This window comes from Acanthaster planci, linkage group LG06, assembly GCF_054643075.1.
Source record: "Acanthaster planci isolate LZ-2023a linkage group LG06, COTS_SCS, whole genome shotgun sequence".
Classification (NCBI taxonomy): domain Eukaryota; kingdom Metazoa; phylum Echinodermata; class Asteroidea; order Valvatida; family Acanthasteridae; genus Acanthaster; species Acanthaster planci.
Genome location: NC_141782.1, coordinates 14,914,188 through 14,934,238, shown reverse-complemented (window position 1 = coordinate 14,934,238; position 20,051 = coordinate 14,914,188). Strand labels below are relative to the sequence as shown.

Here is a 20,051-nt window from a genome sequence, read left to right as displayed (position 1 = left end):
AAGCCCCCAGATCTCGAACATGAACTGCACACCCCGTCTGTGTGCATTTCGCTTGATTGACAGTGCCGATGATGTAAATTAAGTTTCCATGGCAGAATCTACGCACGTGCGGAGCTTGGGGGTCCATTCCGCAGGCGGATCAACGCACCCATTTATCACGTTATCTGTAACACCATCATTTCTGAGTTAATTCAACATCATCACGAAGGGCAATATGAAGCCGTGTCGCCATCAATCGTGTGGTGGCCTTTCGATTTTGCTTATCTGATAGAAAGATGCCGTATAAATCTTAGCATTAAACATATATATACAGAGAATGCAGGACATTTGTCAAGCATGTGTTACCGTGTTTTCTTCCACAGCTATTTCTTCCACAGCTTAAGGTTACACTGGGAAGAATTGCGCACTCTATTTACACACAGCAGTTCTTGGGGTTTGATATTAACTAATTGTGATGTCTTACAACGGTGGGGTTGAGAACAGTCGGCTGGCCCTCCAGATAAAGGCCAGAGCACATTTCTCATGGTTGATAAAAAATTGGGGGGCTTTGGACAAGTTTGACCGGAGAAAATTATTTGAAACTCGAGCAAGCAGCAAAGGAGTTGAGAAGGAGATAAGACATATAACCATAATCTATCTGTAATGCATTCATTCCATGGACTGTCACCCTGCTGCTGGTTACATTGCTCAGTTTTAAACGTCAACGTGAAATGCGTTGGCTTTGCTTTAATAGAAGTAGCTATTTGATATCATCATTGATTAAAGAACAGGCAATTAAGCTTCTGTCTAGCATGAAGCATGTATTGTCAGCCGCTGAGCATGTTATTAGCCACAGATCGGGAGAGAAAGCAGTATGTTATAGTTGAGATGGCCTCCTACTGATAGGAAAGTGCTTGGAACCTTCGATGTGTTCAACCATTTTTAATATTGGTCTATTGTGAGGAAACGTTTGTCATTTAGTGTAGTGCTTTACACTACATCATAACCTGATCCGATCATCTACAACTGTCGTTTATTAACGAGGCTGTTTTACGGCCAGACACTCCTGTACGAAGCGTCTTGGTAATACATTATAATAGACACCTGAATTACAATAATGAGCTTTAGCGGTGTTATGTGGGGTTATGTAGGTTCAGGTCGTGCGCAGAGGAGAGAAAAGGGGCGTGGTCGAGCCGTTCTGCGTAAAGAGAAGGTATGGGAAACAAATAGCATGAAGTATGTCCCTAGTTCCAACCCTGGATGGTACTTTTCTTTTTCTCTCTTTTTATTTTTCTTTCTCCGTTTGTTTTGTATATTGGGAAACATCATTTCAACTTCCTGCCGAAATGATTAGCCTTTGAAATGTTTTAATCAACTTAAAAACATTCATTTCAACCTGTAATTAACGTTGAGCGTCACGTTTATTATCGTGGCACATTATATTATCTCCGATAATGTCTTTAAAATCTGCGTTTCGAATGTTGGATTTTTGCTGCAAAAGATTCCTTTGTGAACAGCGGAGGTTGCGGGATCGGGGTTGATTAATGGATTGTCGGTAAAGGGACAGTCTTTTGCTTCCTTTTCAAAAGAAATGTTCTTGGGGCTCTGTGATCCTATTCGGTTTTAAAACTTCAGTTCTGACAACTTCGGAAGCGTTTGACGTCTTAACATTTTTCCCATAACACAAATATACAGCATGTAACTTGACAAGCACAAATGCAAAACACGGATTCGTTTATGATGCACGTATCGCATAGTAGCCTTATTTAACCGTTACAAATATAGCTCACCATCTCATCAAACGGCTTCCTTTTATGAGTCCCGTACAACAAACAGATACCGGCCAAATTGCCTCTTTACTAGGCGCACCTGGTGAGTGATCTGTCGATAGGCAATCGCGTCGAGACGTGATTTGCAATTCACATCACAGGTCTCGCGGGCACTAGCGGCTGCCAGCGGACGTACCTGGCGGCGCGGCGGGGTGTCAGTCCGGTTCGTCATATCAGCCCTGACACGCTCAAGCCGGCGCAGGATCCCGGTATGCATTCGTTAGTGAATATTGATGGGGGTTCTCCGAGGGTGACGGGCGAGCGCATAGACAGATCACGGGGGGGGGGTCGGTTTCTGGCCCCGGAGTATCGGTTCACTGGGGGTGTTGACGGGACGGACCGAGGGTTGTGATGGAGGTTGGCGATGTACCGTTCTGAATTGTAAAGAAGTATTTCCCCGAAGTGATTAATCTGGCGAGGCGAAAAGTGCGCACAATGTAGCACATCTATCACTGCAGCCACTCATTCAGATAATGCACAAGGCTCCATCTGCATTATAACTTGACACCTGGAACTATGTTGTTCGGCTTGGTGTATTTTAAATTTATGAATGTACTGGAGCTTTAATATTATTCCTGTGTTTGAGAGCAACATTCTCTCTCAAGAAAACGAGACACCAAACAACCTCACTGGCCTCATTCTCGAGTCGGCCATTTTATTTCAAAAGCGAGGCGATACCCCGTAAAAACTTAATGCTTGTGTGAGCGAAGAAGAAATGGCGGGAAATTATTGAGCAACATCCCAATGCTCCAGTGTTAGTTCATAAAATGAATAAAGTCGGGCCGTGTTTATTGTTCCAGTAAGAAACAACAGGCCACACTTCATTTAAAACGAAGATTAAAGTAAACACGATCCGAAACGGCCATCCTATGATCAAAGGCTTGAATCATAAGATTGCCAAAGCCGTTACTAATTAACTGGTACTCTTGATACGCAGCTCTTTGTTTTGCGTACAGTTGAGGATTATCAGGCTATTGGTCATTTGTATTACTCGTGCATTCCACGCTGTCCACAAAACACGTCAGATCCAATATATGGTTTGTCTTCAGAAGCAATAAACTGCAGTTTGCGAACAGCAAAGCTTTGTGTTAGATCTTTTTTTTGGGGGGGGACAAACACTGACCTAACTTTAATTACTACAGTGTTGTTATTTGTTGTGATTTTCCAACACAAACTTTATTCAGTTGAATCAAATATTTCTCTACAAATTCTTTTTATCGCAGATTAAAGAAAGGTATAAGCATGCCCAGCGTGTCTAAAGTCATTTGTGTAAATGCACTAGGCCATATAATATATAATGTGGCAATAAAGGGCGACATATGTCGCCTCTCATTTTCTCTTCACCTTTATGAAACTATGTTTCTAATAGTTCCCTATGTTCCCTGTGCGTGTTTGAATGTTTTATTTAGCTGAACTGGTGCTCTTGCTGTGGGGAGTGAGGCTATGCTATGTCGTTCGGAAGGCGCCCTCTGAGTTCAACGAGAGCAGATTTATCAGCTGGGCTATCTACAACGAGACGATGCTGTCATTGTTCTTGTGTGTGGCCACGTAAGTAAATTGCTTAAATTTTCATCATTTCTCCCTCTTGTCTAGCCTTCCTTTGGGGTGTATTGACATTATCAATGGCCCATTGAATATTACAACTGCTTTTTACAAACTTATCCCTTTGGACACCACAACTGCGATGGCACCGCACTCATAGGCACATTCTTCAGCTTGACGTGCATTTGGCAAATCACAACATCCTATTGGTCAAAGATGCATGTAACGCGCGCGTACCACCTGTCCACGAGCGTTCTGTCACCACAGTAATGGCTTGTATAATTCTGGTTGTCGAATTACATTATAGATCTTGTATTTCATCTTTTATGCATTGAATGCATATTCATTCACTGGTTGTCATCACCATATTCTCAGATTAATTATTAGGCACCTGCTGCAATTTCTTCTCAGAAGACCAAAACTTTATCAAAATGAATTCTTATATCATCCGTGTGAGCAAATTCGGTATTTTTGTGACCCAACCTGGTGATATGAGTTACGAGTCGCTAGACCTATCTTCTAGGGTGTGCTATAGCCTGTTGCCCTATACATACGGCCTATGTATATATACAGTATAAGGATGAATCCTTTGTTACCACATTCTGCATGGGCTAATAACAATTACCCTGGTAGCAATTCAGCACGGATTGGAGAACTCCATGCATCAAGGAAATCGAAACTGAAAACAAAAATGTAGCGAACTGCCCTTTTATGAAAGTGACAAAGAGGTCGGAATATTCCATGAAGTACTCATGCTTAAACTGTACCAAGTACTCGGCTTCAGAAAGAAATGTTATTCACAGTATTTATTCATCGACGTATAATATATATCACTAGACGACAAATATCTCTTGATGCTGCGATTATCTCTGGTTCAAGGCTTCTAGCCCCCTCAAGCGTTAAGACGGGCACAGCGTTTGTTGGTTCAGGACACAGCCGGAGGGAGGACACCCTCCTCCAAAAATATTACAGACTCGTACAAATTGATTCGATCAGGCACAATGCACTGGAAGCCATACGCCAGAAGGGACGACTGCCGACTCGACTCGTCCGCAGGTGTTTGCCGAAGGTCCTGGGCGATCGATGCACATTTTATCTCACAAACAAAAAAGATGGCTTGTAAAACGAGTGCTATGCGTGACCCTTCCAAAATGTCAATGATCATAGTATTGGCCAGGCAGTTTGCTTGCTATACGAAAATCTGAAAGTCGGTTTTACTGCAAGCGTCTGCTTATGCCACTATCTTGGGTACATTTTTCCTTTTTCTGTCTCTTCTTTCCCGCATTGGAAAGGAGAAGTTACGGTTGCATTGTTTTTGCATTGTCATAGAGGCTTTGTTATGTACTTGAACAACTAAAGCTTCTTTCAGCTGAAAACGATGACTTTGTGACCAAGTTTTGAGATTTTGGTGATTTCTCAATCAAAAACATGGCCAATAGAATTACCAACCGTTTGATTGGATAGTTTCAATCATAGACTACGAATACACTAGATCGACACATTGTGCACAATTCCACCGTCCTGTAATTTTCTGTAATTTGATCTCTATGATTGGAAATACAGTGCGTAACAGTATCCATTGTTGGTACAACACAGAATCACTATTAAATTTGAAAATTGAACTAATCGTGCGTTTGCGCACATTTGGTCAGTTGTTCGATAGAAGACGTGGACAATCGTGTATCCTCAACTCGCTCGGACCTGCACTTCCGAGGCCACCTTTAATTTGCCGTTTGCATATTCTCTTTCCCTTTTTGCCTTACTGGAGGTAGACGAAGTAACCTCGATTCTGTTAATGGACAGGAAGGGAGAAAATAGCATTGGAATAGTTTCGGCCTTGCTGGAAAGAGATCTAATGCGGGCACAGATCCTGTCTGCTTCTTTTTTGCCCGGCCCTACTGTCTTGCGGAACTTATATACATGCATGTTTTGTTTTGTTTTTGTTTTTGTTTTCTGTTTTGTCTTTTTTTTCGAGGGAGAGATATTAAGTCCAAGTCTTGCAATTTTTGAAATGTACTGGTAGCGTTCAGAATCATTTAGATCGTTGTTAATGGATAAGCGAGATGTAAGAATCAAATCAGAAACGTAGCCAGGAATTTGTTGGCTCCTTTTTTTCAATATAGGCTAAACATACACGATCCACACATTCATCGTCTGTAGTTACATCTGCCTGCATGCTAATGCATTAGGTAAAGTTGCTGAGGCAGATTGAGTAACCTTGGTCTGCTTAATGGGCAGGAAGAAAATAGCTTAAAAATAATGTCTGCCTCACCGTAAACTGATCCAATGTGAACGCAGATCACGTCTGCCCTTTTCCCCCGACGCAACAGCTCTGCTGACTGTATATTCATGTTTTATTTCATAGAGGGTGAGAGATCATAAAAACCAAGTCTCGCAATCTGTAAAATGGGACTAATTGATTAACATGTTGATTATCTGGTCTGAGCAAATTTCATTCACGTCAAACCAAGCTTATAGTGACACTCGAAGCGGTAAATCTCATTAAGCCTTCGACCTAAATCTATCCGACAGTCGCACACAGAAAACGTTTAACTGCTGTACTAAGATTTTTTGCGCTACGAGGAAAACATCTGAACCTGATAGGGAATCTCTGAATATCTCATATTTGGAAAAGAGGGTGCCATAAGGATGTTAGGAGAGTCGAAAATTCCCTAAATACGCCGTAATAACTGTGACAAAATAGCTACATTCTTGCATGACAAAAATTATTCATTAATCAATTGCAAACATTTCTGATTTCTTCCTTTTTTCTTTCTCCCTTTGGCTCTGCATAGTTTCTTCCTCCAAGATCTAGCCAATCCGGATCTTCTATATATTATTTGGTTTTTGTACGGGCAACTCACAACCACGGTAGTTTTAGCACTTCTATTTGGTAGCAAGGTGAGTTTTTTTAATTCCATTTAATTTTGTTTTTATTCAAAATGATTGAGGCCTAGACGTTATTCTCTTGTCCCTGTGCATGTGCATGTAACCTCTTAAAAACGCGATAACAGAATATCCGCTTTGTGATACAAGACAGCTTCTGTACCATGGTAAAAAGTAGTCGATTTGCCTCGAAAAAAAAATTAAAGCCAAAAATGAAGTGAAACATCTCTCTGAAAGTCGCACTGCAATTGTGCGGAAATAAATTGCAAACAATTGTAAGGCGCACTAATGGGTCACATCACTGTTGTAATGTCAGTAGGCCTATATAATTGCTTGTGCCGCACTTTGTCCTGGACAACTTAAATAAATTAACCACTTGCAGTTTTCAGTTAATGGGAAAAATTGAGGCTGGGGGAGAACCCTTTTAATGATCGATCAATAGTACACTGCAGCATGTTAACCCCGTCCAGACAGCACTGTGATTTCACCGCTATCAATGAGATATGGATAACGGCGATGAAGAACAATGGCCAAGTACGATTCCTAACGCGTGTAGTTTTAGCGGGATCGAAGCAACAAAACCCGTTTTGTTCCCATTGTTGGCATGGGATGCATTTCTGTTCAAAAAAAAATCAATGAATTACACAGATGAATTGTAAATTTCCTTTTTTTTTTTGAAAGATGTAGCTTTGGCAAACTAACGAAAATGCTCAGTCGAATAGCAGTTTCATATTGGCCTTAATATTTCAGAACACTGAAGCTCGACGAAAAAAATTTACAGACAAAAACTTATATTTGCGTGGTTGTTTTATCTAAGGCAACTCGATTTAGGTAAAATAAAACAAAAAATGAACGAAAATTGAACATATTAAATTTTCATAACATCGAAACTGGTGCAAGTTAGATCATGTTTCACCAGTCATTTTTATAAATACAAATTTGGCATAAACCACCATACGTTCTTTGACGTCATCGCTGCTAATGATTTCAACCCGACATAATAAATTGCTAATCCTACAGAGGGCCAACGGCTACTCTCTGACCGACAACTACTCTTTGACCCCCAGTTACTCTTTCACAAACAGCTGTTGTTTGACCAACAGCTACTCGCTGACCAACACTTGCTCTTTGACCGACAGCTACTCGCTGACCAACACTTGCTCTTTGACCGACAGCTAATCTCTGACCAACATGTACTGTCTGACCAACAGCTACTCTGCAACCAATACTCTTCAACCAACAACTTCTTTACAGGTGGTGCCAGACTATTTTAGGTTCCATGCTTCACTTTCAGCTTTTTCAAATATTGTTTCAAACATTTATATGTATCACAAAATTTTAACTAGTCATCATCGTATATAAAATTAATTTGTAATGACTTTTCATTTCCTTACTTTTATTTTGTTCTTAGATTCCAAAAATAAAAACGTTAACCTCGCTTTCAATTCTGTATGACAGACTTGTGTATAAGGTAAATTCCATGTTTGCCTTTTGATGCATTGTGGATCGTCATTTCGATTTTTCGTGCCAGATTTATCTGGTGATCCAGGGTAAAGGGGACAAAACAGAGAGCCGCATAAAGACGGCCACTACGGCCTTCAGACAGCGCACCTGGGATAACTCGCTGTCCTCCCAGGGGCTGATGGCCAAAACGTCGTCATCGGAGATGGAGAGGCCACTCAACCAAAGAGACATAGAGGTAAAACAAATAGAAAAGGCCCGGCGTCAACTCCGAAAGAAAGCAATAATTCGTTTGTCGACAAAAATGGAAATGTCCCATGTGGATTTTGTCTTTACTTGTGTTGTCACTGCGTTAAGTTTATCGACCGTAAATAGTTTTGTAAGGAAAGCCTTGTGAAAAAAATTTGAAGTCTGGTCTGCCTACAAGAGGTACAGTGCACAGTTCAGAAATGCACAGTGCTGGACCACGCATGAGGTTTGTAGTTTACACCACCAATGTATATGAGTCAGGAGCATCCCCTTTGTCATCATCGGGAAGGGGGTACATAAAGTCAGGAGATCGTCAAACGCCTTGGGTCAAGTTGGTCATAATGTTGCAGTGTATCTGTTTGGCAATCTACGTTCAACTGGGTGTCGCTGAATTTATTTTGTTTTAGTTAAGCAAAGACAATGATAACAAAGATGTGAACCATTTTGGATATTACTACTATTTTGAAATAGTATCAAGAGCCTTTGAGCAGAAAACCAGGCGCAGTTATAACATGAAACGTTATGAAGCTTAGCGAAGTAACCTCAGCAGGAAGGGTTCGTTTTCATAAAGGTAATCTTTGGATAAAGACCAGTTTTTTATTTACTTATTTTCTGAAGGATGAATTGAAGAGGCTGTACACACAACTGGAACAGCTAAAGACCAGGAACATGGTAGTGGGCAACCCGCACCTTACCCGTAAACTGACCGAAATGGCCGAAGTTGCCAGGGAAACAGAACAGATGTTGATGGACTCGGATGTTCCTAACGTTAACGGCGTGCACGAGATTTCCTACTCTTGCAACAATAACGGAAGGACAAGCAAATCAGAGGCCGATTGGATTTAAATAGTGTAGTTGGAGTGAACTTTGAGAGGTGGTGCTCTTTTACTGTCGCAGATTTGACTATGGAGTGCTCCCGATCCATTTAACTACACAATGGATAACATTAGACGTTTGTCAAATGCCAGTCGCCACGGCTGATTTTTTTTTTTTACTAAATTGAAGACTGACAAAACTGGCAGTTAATCTACACCAGTGACTCCTAAAAGTTGCCAGATCATCAATTTCTTTTGCCTTTGAATCAATAAAGTGTCCAATTCCTCTTCTCAACTTTTGACGGCATCGGCATGTTGCTTCGAATGATCCAGTCCAGTAAGCTACCTGTGTTTAGAGTTTCAGAATTTCGAGTGCCAATTCAGATAAATGCGAATATCATCTGTGCCGGTTGATTGAACCTGCAAAGGCGGTGAATTAGACGCCACTTGTATGCATTGTATTTATACAATTCACAATAGGGTGCAAGAGTTTGCAACGCGTTGACCAATCTCAATGCGCGAAATCTGTCGACCTAATGCGCGTTTGGAAAAGGTCGACGGATTTGGCTCATTGTGATAGGTCAACGCGTGGCACACTCTTGGAGGCGCACTATTGTGAAACGCCTGTGTTAGTCCACTTTTTTATTTTAAGCGAGGCTGGATGATTTGTGAGTACCAAAGCAAGTATTGCATGGACTGAATGATTTCGATTCATAAAACGCAACAATTACTACAAAAACCGAAAAAACGCTATTGGAATTGAAATAACCTGTGGCAAGTGAGACCATAATGTTTCATCATTTCTTATTTTTCAAAATGTCAGTGTGTCACTTATACTTTGTCACATGCCGCGAAGGGAAGTTCTTTTTCAGAATGTCTGCCAATTAGATGTACCAAGTTTGAGAGAAGTATATCATTTTTTTCAATATCATTACCAGGAATAGAGGGCACTTAAATAGCCTATAAAAGGATAATGATACTTTATGCAAATACATATAAGTTTAAACGGGGCAAATAATGCTTTAAAAATGTACAAGAGGTATATCGGTAGTAAAGTATTTGGTGTTTTTTGTAATTCCTTTTTCACCTTTTATTATTTTTCTCCCTAAGAGGCTGCAACTGTACTTTTGTAAAAGAGCTGTGCATGTAATGTCCTAATCTACAGAGTATATACTTGAAACCATAAGACATACGTACGACTATATGTACCAGTATTAAGGTTTTCGGTGTCTTTCGAATACACGAAGAATTTAAGGGATAATTTTTTATAAGGGAAAGGGGGGGGTTCTTGGATTGCTAAATGTTAGTAAACAATATGAAATTGCTTACCCCTTTCGGACATAGGAATCTTGTCATTAGAACAGCCATTTACAGAGGATGTAACTAAGCGAGATATCACGGCACGCTATCGTTAATTAGTCGAAAATGACCGTTACCTACAGTGTAACCTATCTGGGTGCTTTCAAATTGAAATAGTACAACCTTTTCTCCTTTGGTTGAAACTAACAGTTACGGCGAGGAAGAAATTCTCGCTTTTCCACAGAAATTGTAACTCTTAAGTCAACCATTTATTTTCTTGTCTTCCTTAGAGTGAAGCACGGCTTCTAACTCATTTTGAGAGGTAATAATAAAACCTTACCAACCCTATGGCATGTCTTGGAGTAGGCCTACCGCCCTCTATCTGATTTCTGGAAATATCATTGAGAGCAACTGCTAAATCCATTTAAAAGCCCGAAACAAAGTGTTCAGAATACTAATCCAGGTACTATTTAGCTGGTGTCTGTTACCAGTGTCATGCAGAAATCAACACGAATTTACCTTCAAAATTTGGTAACATTTTACAATAAACAACGTAATTCAGTGAATTAGTGATTTTTCTTGTAAAACGATTGAAAAATACATTAACATGAAAACTTAATTTTACTCTTATAAAACATCCTCAAAGGTACAACTTTGACAAAAAGCTGTTTAACAAGATTTTGTTTCATGTTCATTTCAGAAAGAAAATATTTTTAAAACAGTCTGCCCTAAAACCCTTGCAAAACAGCTGCACCCTCGCAAATTTTGCGATCTGCTCCATGAATTTTTGTCTGAAAACAATATTCCGATTTCGTCAATATCATGTTTTCATTCTATTGAGGCTTTAAATCCTACCCAATAAAATTGTTGTTTTTTTTCACACCCACGTTATATACGTCTTAGTAATGTTACATCCCCATTTCTTTCATCATCTTCGCGGTCAGTACAGGCTTCAAATTATACCAAAAGAAGAGTAACTTTTGTGACGGTAAGGTTATATACGCTGGGATCTGCGTGCCAGAAATGCAGCAGAGAATATGTTTGGCTTTCGCACATTTTAATGGGTATTAATAGGATATGAGAGGACAAAACCGCCAAAGTTACCCCCAGCTCACAGTACCACTGACTGTATGTGCCATAAGGAGTCGCTTGTTTAGAAAGGTCAATTGTTCAAAAATTAGGTGCTGTGGTACTTCCTATCCAAGTGAGTTTTGATTTGAAAGTAATAAAATATGACAGCCTCAGTCTAATTACATCGTTTCATATTAGTTCGTTTCGTCTGTTATTGAAATAGAGCACATTATATTCCTCGAGTGTAAAAGTGTGTTTGAGGTTAGCGTATCATGACGACAGTTCGCATCGTATAATTCTATCAGCATTTCTGAATTCAGTGATGTTCATGGGCAGTGCAAAAGTGTTTTTTTTTTCTAGAGAGAATGCAGTCCTCTCGACAGAATTGAAAGCGTAGAGGAAAATTCCTTTCAAGTAGGTTCTGGATGAAAGGGCTTTCTTGGAACCTGTCCAAAGTTCGAATTTACAGGCAATTTTTCAACAAGATTTAGAGCTGCCAAAGGTTCGGAATACTCGTACTTTTCAAGTTGAAATAAGTCCAAGAGCAGGCTGAAGTGCTTTCACTTGCAAATTCTAAGTGAACTATTTCCTGAGTGCCAACTTTAGCCCTGGCGACCTAGACTTGGTCTGCCTTTATACGTGGCGAGAAAGCTGAGTGTCCTCACATTGCATTTTGGTATTTTATCTGTATTTTCGATGTTCCCTATAATTGTGCAATTGCAAATAACATACTGATAAAGGTTTCGCTGAGCATCCAAAATTGGTGGAGATTCAGATAGAAATGTATAGATATCGGCAGCTAGCTGCATGCACCCTTCACGTCTGTCAGAGCTCAGTAAAATCACCTGAGAGGTTTAGTCTATCACTCACAAAAAGCCTACTTCTTGTATCAGCAATCGCATCAGCTATTCCACATAAGATAAACACTGCTTCACATAAATATGCCAAAAATGTAATAATTGTCACTTCACTTATTCGTTGTACATTTTCCAGCAACTATAGGCTCTTTTCGAAAGCACCCTAGAATTCTGTATATATCATTTTGAAAGTGTTAGAGCTTTCATTACTAAAACAAAATGATACGTCTTCGGGGCAACTTACCCTCTGCCCCACCCCCTGGATACGAAACTTTAGTGGCTAATGTTTTGTGGGGAATAATGGTCACGTGTTTCCTGGTAAAAGCCACAAGTACTTTTGTGCTCTTAATTTGTTTTTGTTTTTTTTTCGAAAATTTCAGTCTTCCCCACTTGCGTATGGTTATTCCTTTTACTGCGCTATTTGTTAAGCGATAACATTTGCCCCAACCTGTCCAAACTATTTTCCCCGGCCGCGTCTTCCGGCTCTTTCAGTACCGGCGTCGCTCACGGTTGAACAACCGACTGTTCGCGCACGCCGGCCGCCATCCGATCCCACAGAGGAGAAGCTGGGTAGACCTCCACTGCGCGCGCCCCGCACAACGGGCAGTATTTGACCCGTGATAATTCGACACGCGTTGAAGAGGGATGCTGGAGTCCACCGATCGATTCCGCTTCATAAAAGTGAAAAGTATCCTGATCTTTTCCCCAACACACGCAGTGAATGGAGCTTTAATGTGGAACATTCACGTGCAGCACTTTGCTGTGAGGACGCTCTGGAGATTCCGGATGTGATTTTACGTCTTTATTTCAGCCAACATGAAAGTGAACGATCGTGCAGGTCTGGTAAACTAAGAAAACAATCTCAACTTTCATTTTAAAGGGGAAAACCAGCCTGATGGGCGTTGGAGTACCAAATATTAAAAAAAAACCGATAACAACTGTTTCCGGCACGTCAATAGACTCAGCTAGGCAAATTCAGAAGTCCAGATGATGAACTGTCTAGGCTACACATACATGAAATAATGCCTCAAGGACTGACGGTAGGATGTGCATGGCTCCAAGCATGGATAAGGTATTTCTGAAAGGTGTCAAAAGTTACAAAAAAGAGGCACTGCACATTCTGCCGCTATTTTCTGCAACAGATGTTGTATTTTGAAGCAACAACAATAGTCAGCATTGCTTGATTTCAGGGAGAGAAGCAATGACAAGGACTTGGAATTTAAGTGCATGTTATGCCATTCATAACGTAACAATGACATGTTAAAAACATCGTGCAAATATGCTCTGAACATCTTGGACAGAAAGGGTGTGTTTTAATTAAGAGTTAAAGAGTACGGTAACAGTTATTCTGATATGAGAGCAACGGTATATAAAATTTTAAAACTCCAGAGCTTTTTTAAAGGTTAACGTTCGTTTTCCCCTGATGTTTCAAATAGTGTCTAGATTACACAACTTTAATTTAAGATTCTTTTTTCCATTTATACAGAGAATCTTATATCAATTTGCAATAGGACGACGTAAATACACTAAGGCAATGTGCTGACCATTTTGTGCCTAAACAGAGATTGAGTTGTACATGTAAGAACTTTCTTCGGAGTAGATAGTACAGCACTGCACAGTACTGGTATGACTGCGAAGCTCCAGCCCTAACGCTGTAAATCTGATGCTGGTACCTCGTCGATGAAATACGTAGGTCAACTGGCCCCCATAATCGCTTGACGAAACCGAGACGAATGTCTGCCCGCTCTAAAAAACTGCAAATCTGTCGAATGTTTGGATTGAATTCGCCAGTTTGGGAATTCACCGTCAACGTTCAAGTATTCTTCAGGTGCGTCATTCTTTTTGCACTTACACGAGGGCACAACTGCGTGCGTCATAAATAAGGGGGGGGGGCTTCCTGGGAGACGTCTCAGGGCTCATCAGAAACAGGCTTGCCAGCAGACAGTGCTCTTCCTGCGGTTAACATGACAACTTGATCTTCCACATCACCTAAAGTGTGCCAGGAATGTGTTTTCACGGTTCATCAGGAGCAAAATATCCCATGCTTTGGTAAGGATGAAACTCCTTTCGAAAGGAAGCGATAGGCCTATGCTCTCCATTTTTGTTTTGTTTTGTTTTGTTGAATTGCAATCAAACCCGCCGGGTTCTTGTCTCTAACAGGGTAAGAAATGGACACCCGAGTTCCCTTGCAGGGTCAAAAGGGGACATTGTGAGCGATAACAGCAAATCGACAGCCGAATCAGGCGGAAATTAACCGAGAATTATTAAATTCTCGGACATCACCGTCTCGCACGTACTCACTGGAGTTCCCTGAGAACCGCCGAGGCGAACACAATGCCCCCTGGCCACTGCCCTTCTTAAGCTTGTCGGTGTCTTTACTGCTGTGAACGCTGTCGGCATCTCCCTCAAAGCTACGTCACGACAATCCCACTGCTGAACTTGAGTTATCTTATCGGTCAACGATCTCACGAAGGCTATATCCTCAGGCAAGAAGGCGTCACAGTGGGGCGGAGTCATGGCGGAAACTCTAGTTTCGTCCAGCCATGTACGGGAAAACGTTCCCCCCCCCACCCGAGTTTCAAGGGACACTTTAATCCATAATAAAACTAACTATGATGAAATGCCGAAGGGGTCATTCTGAGATGCCATAATTTTTCATGGTGACACTGAGAGCAAATGAACTTGGGATTGGACATTTCGTTGCGTACATTTCAAATGGAGCCTTAGGTAGGACCTGGGGCCCACATGCGCCCGATGTGGCTCCTGTAGTTATGCCACTCAGCCAATGAATCGAAGTCAGACTTAGCTGATCTTGTAAACAAGAAACCAGTCCAAAGTGAGCCAGTTCAAGCCAGCCCAACTCAGGCAAGGCCAAGACTAAGTACGTTAGGGCACATGGCCTGGTGGTCGGGGGTTCGAATCCAGCTGGTGACAGCATGTTGCGATCTCGGGCAAGTCACTTATACCCCTACGCGCCTCTCTCCGCCATGGAGTAAAGGGGCACCTGTAAGGAAATTATGGTCATTATGTTTAGTCGTTTGCGCCTGATATAATAGCACGGGTTAGCATACTCACCAGGGAGCTGAGATGGTTTCAGAAATGTTGAGATGTGAGCCAAATATGCAGGGATAATGACGGTGCACCTGGCCTTTTAATAAGATGCTGTGGGATACTCTGCGTCTAATAAATACCTTGATTTTGTTATTAAGACAAGTCATGCCAGCCCATGAAATCCAATTAAAAGAAACCCAAGTCAAGGAACAGCAAGCCAACCACGCCCAACCAAAATAAACCAGACAAGTTGAAAAAACCCTCATAAACACAAGGCGACAGCAAACCAACGAACGAAATAACAAAGCCCTATCAAAACCAATATCAAAACAGAAACGCCTCAGCAAAAGCAGGATGGATATAAGGGTACATCTCAAAAACCTTCATCAACACCATCACATGACTACTCCGCTTGCTAAAAGTGACACCCCTCAGAACTATCTCTTAGGACACTCGTACTGGTTTGAACCCTGTAAGAGGTCTACCACTTTCTTGGTTGTATCGCATAGGGTTCCGGCTGTGCTGTATCTTCAACATCCAAACCAGGGCTGCCCACCACAATGTTGTCCATATCAGTTGGTCATGCGTGATTAGCCTGAGGGGTGCGATGCCAAATGGCATAAATAACATGGGAGTCCATTGATTGGTGTGATTGATTCTGCAATGGGGCCTGTTAGCACATGTTTTTAAGACCAGCATGCCCAGACAAGTTTGGTACCTGGACAATGTTGGTTGGTAGTACATTGAAGGTGTGGCAAAACGTCAAAAAAGTGGATTCTCAAGTTGCCTCCATTGGTGAGTCCAATTTGTGCATGGACAAGCATTTGGAGTATCGATTACTTTTATTACTTAGGATATATCGTCAGGCCCCCTTCATCTACTCGTCCTATTTCTACGCACTCACCTTAATACCGTCAGGCCCCTTCATCTACTCGTCCTATTTCTACGCACTCACCTTTCAGTGAAAGTTTTGCGTACGCGTGCGCCATTGAACATCCAGCACTCACTTATACCGTTTTTCTGCGTTCAAAAGTTTTGCAAAAGACCCATAAATGTTGGAAATTGATCTTGTAATCTTAGTTTATGTGTAAAAGAAATAAGCAACCCTTCTTCTGCAAATTTTCCTGGACACAAATACGGAAATCTGTGTCATGAGTCCCCCCCCCAAAAAATCAGAATTCTTCGTGTCATCTAACGGTTCCCCCTCTATTGTCTAGTATGTACTTTTAACCCGTCACGTGAGGTAGACTTCGTGAAGCGTTTCAGGGATGCAAATAGGACCCTTGGCTTATATTTGAAGTTTCAAATGGGAATTTTTTGTTTATCAAGTGAGTGAAATATGAATAAAAAATACAAGTGGATCCATTTTTAGTGTTTGGTTCTGATTTTTCTTCCCAGAGGAGAGCTGGTTGACACTGGGTTGCCCATGTTCAACGAATAAGGGTAATAAGTGGTGGGATGGGATATGCACCAACTTGATTAACGTGGAAGGGCACAGACATAACTCAAAGGTGTAGGAGGAGTGTGAATGGTGATGGGGCTGTACAAATAACAAAGAACGTAGCAGTAAATGTCGGAATGGAATTAGGTCTACCACCAGCCAGAGGAAGGTGTTTTTGGAGGACATTAAGACTGTTTGTCTCCTCTCATAAATATTTGTTCGTTATGATTACAGATTTATTTTTGGAGGGGGATTTAGAGACAAGGGGGATGTGGATGATTAATATGGAGTCAGGGGCTGTACAGAAGAGGCGACAGACCACTGGAGGATATAGGGTGCCATATTTAGTGTTGGCTGGTGAAGACTGTCAAAACAGACAAGTCGATAAGCAAAGGACACATTAAGGGAATTTATTTGTAATTTATTATGCAAGAATGTTAAATAGTGACAGACCGAGGACCCTCATGTTGCAAAACTGTTCTTCCTTTGTTCTGTTCGTCATTGAAATTCATTTCCCCTTTACTGATAAGTTATCCAAATGAAGTGGAAATGACTAATGGAAGATATGAAGTTTGAAGACGTTTGAATTGCTTTAAAAATTCCAAGAATATGTGCTGTTTTAATGCCAAACACCAGGGCTCACCTTTTTAAATAAACAATAAAGTACGCTTTGGCCACTATAGATTTCAAAGACCGCCAGCTGTGTAGATTTAGGAAGGAATTTTTACACACCAATGTGGTCAAACCTACAAGAGCTGCCTACTCTGGGCACAAAAACAGTCCTTTTGTTGTGTGAATTGCTTGGATGACAGACTGTTAGTTGTAAAAACAAAATTACCTCTAAAAAATTTCAACTGCATTGCAGTTTTCGGGAAATCTTGTTTCAAAGCCTAAGGTGCGCCGAAATAGGAGGATTGAGGATTTTGTGTCGGGGTGGATATCAAATTTCAATAATGAATTTTAGTCCGCTTTTGGAGCAAGTAAAAGCCTAACATACCGGTATAACGTTCCGCAATTTAAATCACTTGGACGTGAGAGTGTTGATAACTTCATCCTACAATGTTTCTCGTCTAATTCGACGCTAACTTGGTTTATTAAGCCGTCATTTCGGTTGGTAATAATGAAAAGGTCAGATAATCACTTTCTGTAAAATTGTCCTTCCTCGTTTTAAAGTGACAGCCGAGGACAGCTTGGCGATCAACTTCCTTGAAAAGTCCTCGGGTAATTTAAGGCTATCAGCCACGTTAATGAGCGCCGGGCAACGACTCTCCCCTTTTGACATCGGGAAAACTGGACGTTGGCAAATCGCCGGTGACGAAGGGGACATCATTGCGGCGTGTTTTTTTTTTCGGCCAGAAATCAGTCGACGTCTGAATGTACGAGCGATTTACAAGCCGATTCACCGACGGCGCTTGTTTTCTTCATTTCGTCCGGAACGGCAAAGGAGTATGGAATTACATCGATCCATCAAGCTGTTCCTGTCAATAGATGGGACGAATTCAATTCGTCAAATGAGGCCCTCTTATACAAGCATTCAGTCTTGGTTTTTAGGACTCAGAGGGAGGGGAAAGACCCAGTACGCGGTGTCTGAACTGCTGCGGGTCAGCGACATATACAGATGTCGTGTTGATGACCGTTCGGTCAGACAAATCAATGATGAATTTAGTTTTCTCCCGCTGTGCATTGACCCTCTGAAGTGACTACGACGCTTATCAAATTAATCGCGGAATGACTTGTCTGTGTGATTTACATTCCACATCAACAAGTAAAGTCATTACTTAACAGAAATGTGATGAGGATTTTTATGTCACCGCTTTTCTTTACAGAATATAACAATCTTAAATAAATTATGATTTTGACTAATTTGACATAATAAGCACATATTCATGTTAAACTGATATTTTGTTTTTAATATGACTTTAGCCCTAGGCGTACACCGACGTCTTGTGTGGGTCACTCTTCACCGGGAACGGTATGGCTACACAAACGAAGCAAGCTTGATGCACAAATGTACCATTAGACTAACCAAACATAATTTGATACCACAATTATCAGGGCTATATGAATAACACTGATATATTTCTCTCTTTCTGTATTGTAAAGTTTACCGTCACATGACAACAGTGTCAGATTTTCGTGATGACTTGGCACAACGGAAATATCTTGTAACTTCTCACCTAAAAATCAAATGAAAAAATAACTGAGAAATTAATTTGATTTCGAAATTGCAATCACATCTTTTGCATTAAGTATTTAATGTTGCTTAAATGTATTGTGCCACGTGTTGCTTTCACAGGAGTCCAGTCGCCCGCTATTTCATGTGGGTACATTTAAAGAATGCGTTTCTAATCATTTCACTCGAGCCCAGGGCCGGATTAAGTACTCCAAAGGCAATAGGCACCGGTGCTCTGTGAACTATACGTTCTCCGACCAAGGCCCAAGGACCTATTTTATCATTTTATTGCGCTGGTAAAACAGAAGCCTCACCGACTGCTGTGATGTGGGATACGAAGTTTTGAGCACCCAAGGGACACATAGCACCAGGAGAGAATCAATGATTGTTTTGCTTTTGTCTGTCCTGTTGACAAGTTTCATCAGTTTTTCTAAAACAGAGATAATCGTTGTTTAGCCCCTGCCCCCTGCATTACACTGTATCCTGCGGGGCGCCTGCGTACGCGGGTGCGCACATCCGTTCGCGCAATACCAAACCACTGATATCTATTCGCTCAATGCTACCATAGACATGCAGAACTTCGAACTGGCAACTTGTACGATCGCATCAGAATTGCGTCAACGCAGCTTTTTGAAAAATTGTCCAATCGCATGGTATAAGAACTAACGCAGCACGCGCAAATTACTCAGCAACATACAAGCTAATCACTGAACAAGCTATATTTATATGTGAAGCTGTCAGATCGAGGCTCTGCCTGATTGTGGCGGCAGCGTGCAAAGAGCAAATACGCTGGATAGGCAGCTCTGCTCTGTGAATTGAAGCGACTGCGCGGCCATCTTAGGCTATTCAATATAATGGCATTCCAAGTCACTGGCTTTAGCGCCGTGTTTGAATGCAGGGAGTTAGGAAATGGACTGAAGTTGGAGGTCATTGTATTGAATATTCTAAGATGGCAACGCGGTCACTTCAATTCACAGATAGGCAGCTACTGGTGATGAGCTGCTTATCCAGTGTATAGAGGTCAGTGGTACTGTCACCCAATCAGTAGGGTTCAGTACTCAAAACAGAAGTATGACAAAACGTTATACCACACCACGACAGTTAACAATTGTTAATTGAAAACCGAGGCCAAAGAGTCCGAGGCAAAACCAAGGGTTTTGTGCGTCCCCAAAGGGTTTCAAAACGTCATATCCTAACATCAAAGTAGTCCAAAAATGTTTTTCTATAGGAAATTAAGGGAACAAAGGAATCTCTCAACCTTAGCGGTTATCAGTCTTGCATTTTCCTGTACACTCTGAGGGCGGGTGCGTGCGTGCGTCTGCGTGATATCAAGCAAGGCCGGCCAACCTCATTCCCATGGCTACGATCTTGCCGCGCCACGTTGGTTCCCACCATGCC

At 41.4% G+C, this 20,051-nt stretch overlaps 1 protein-coding gene and 1 long non-coding RNA gene across 6 annotated transcripts in view; one reads left to right on the top strand and one right to left on the bottom strand.

The window, feature by feature from the left end:
• Positions 1-11,313, top strand: part of LOC110988263 (putative G protein-coupled receptor CG31760) — a 114,002-nt gene extending 102,689 nt beyond the window's left edge. For all 5 annotated transcript variants that reach the window (XM_022251606.2, XM_022251607.2, XM_087137930.1 and 2 more), the window contains exons 10-13: positions 3,218-3,356; positions 6,146-6,251; positions 7,768-7,935; positions 8,565-11,313. In XM_022251606.2, the coding sequence (XP_022107298.2) occupies positions 3,218-3,356; positions 6,146-6,251; positions 7,768-7,935; positions 8,565-8,792 (641 nt within the window). In that variant the 3' untranslated portion in view covers positions 8,793-11,313. The remainder of the gene's footprint in view (positions 1-3,217; positions 3,357-6,145; positions 6,252-7,767; positions 7,936-8,564) is intronic.
• Positions 11,314-16,666: 5,353 nt separating this feature from the next.
• Positions 16,667-19,506, bottom strand: LOC147798857 (uncharacterized). Its single transcript, XR_015425670.1, has 3 exons — positions 18,968-19,506; positions 18,589-18,657; positions 16,667-17,958 (listed from the first exon to the last, which is right to left on the bottom strand). It is a non-coding gene; the product is annotated as an uncharacterized LOC147798857 (long non-coding RNA).
• Between the last annotated feature and the right edge of the window lie 545 nt (positions 19,507-20,051).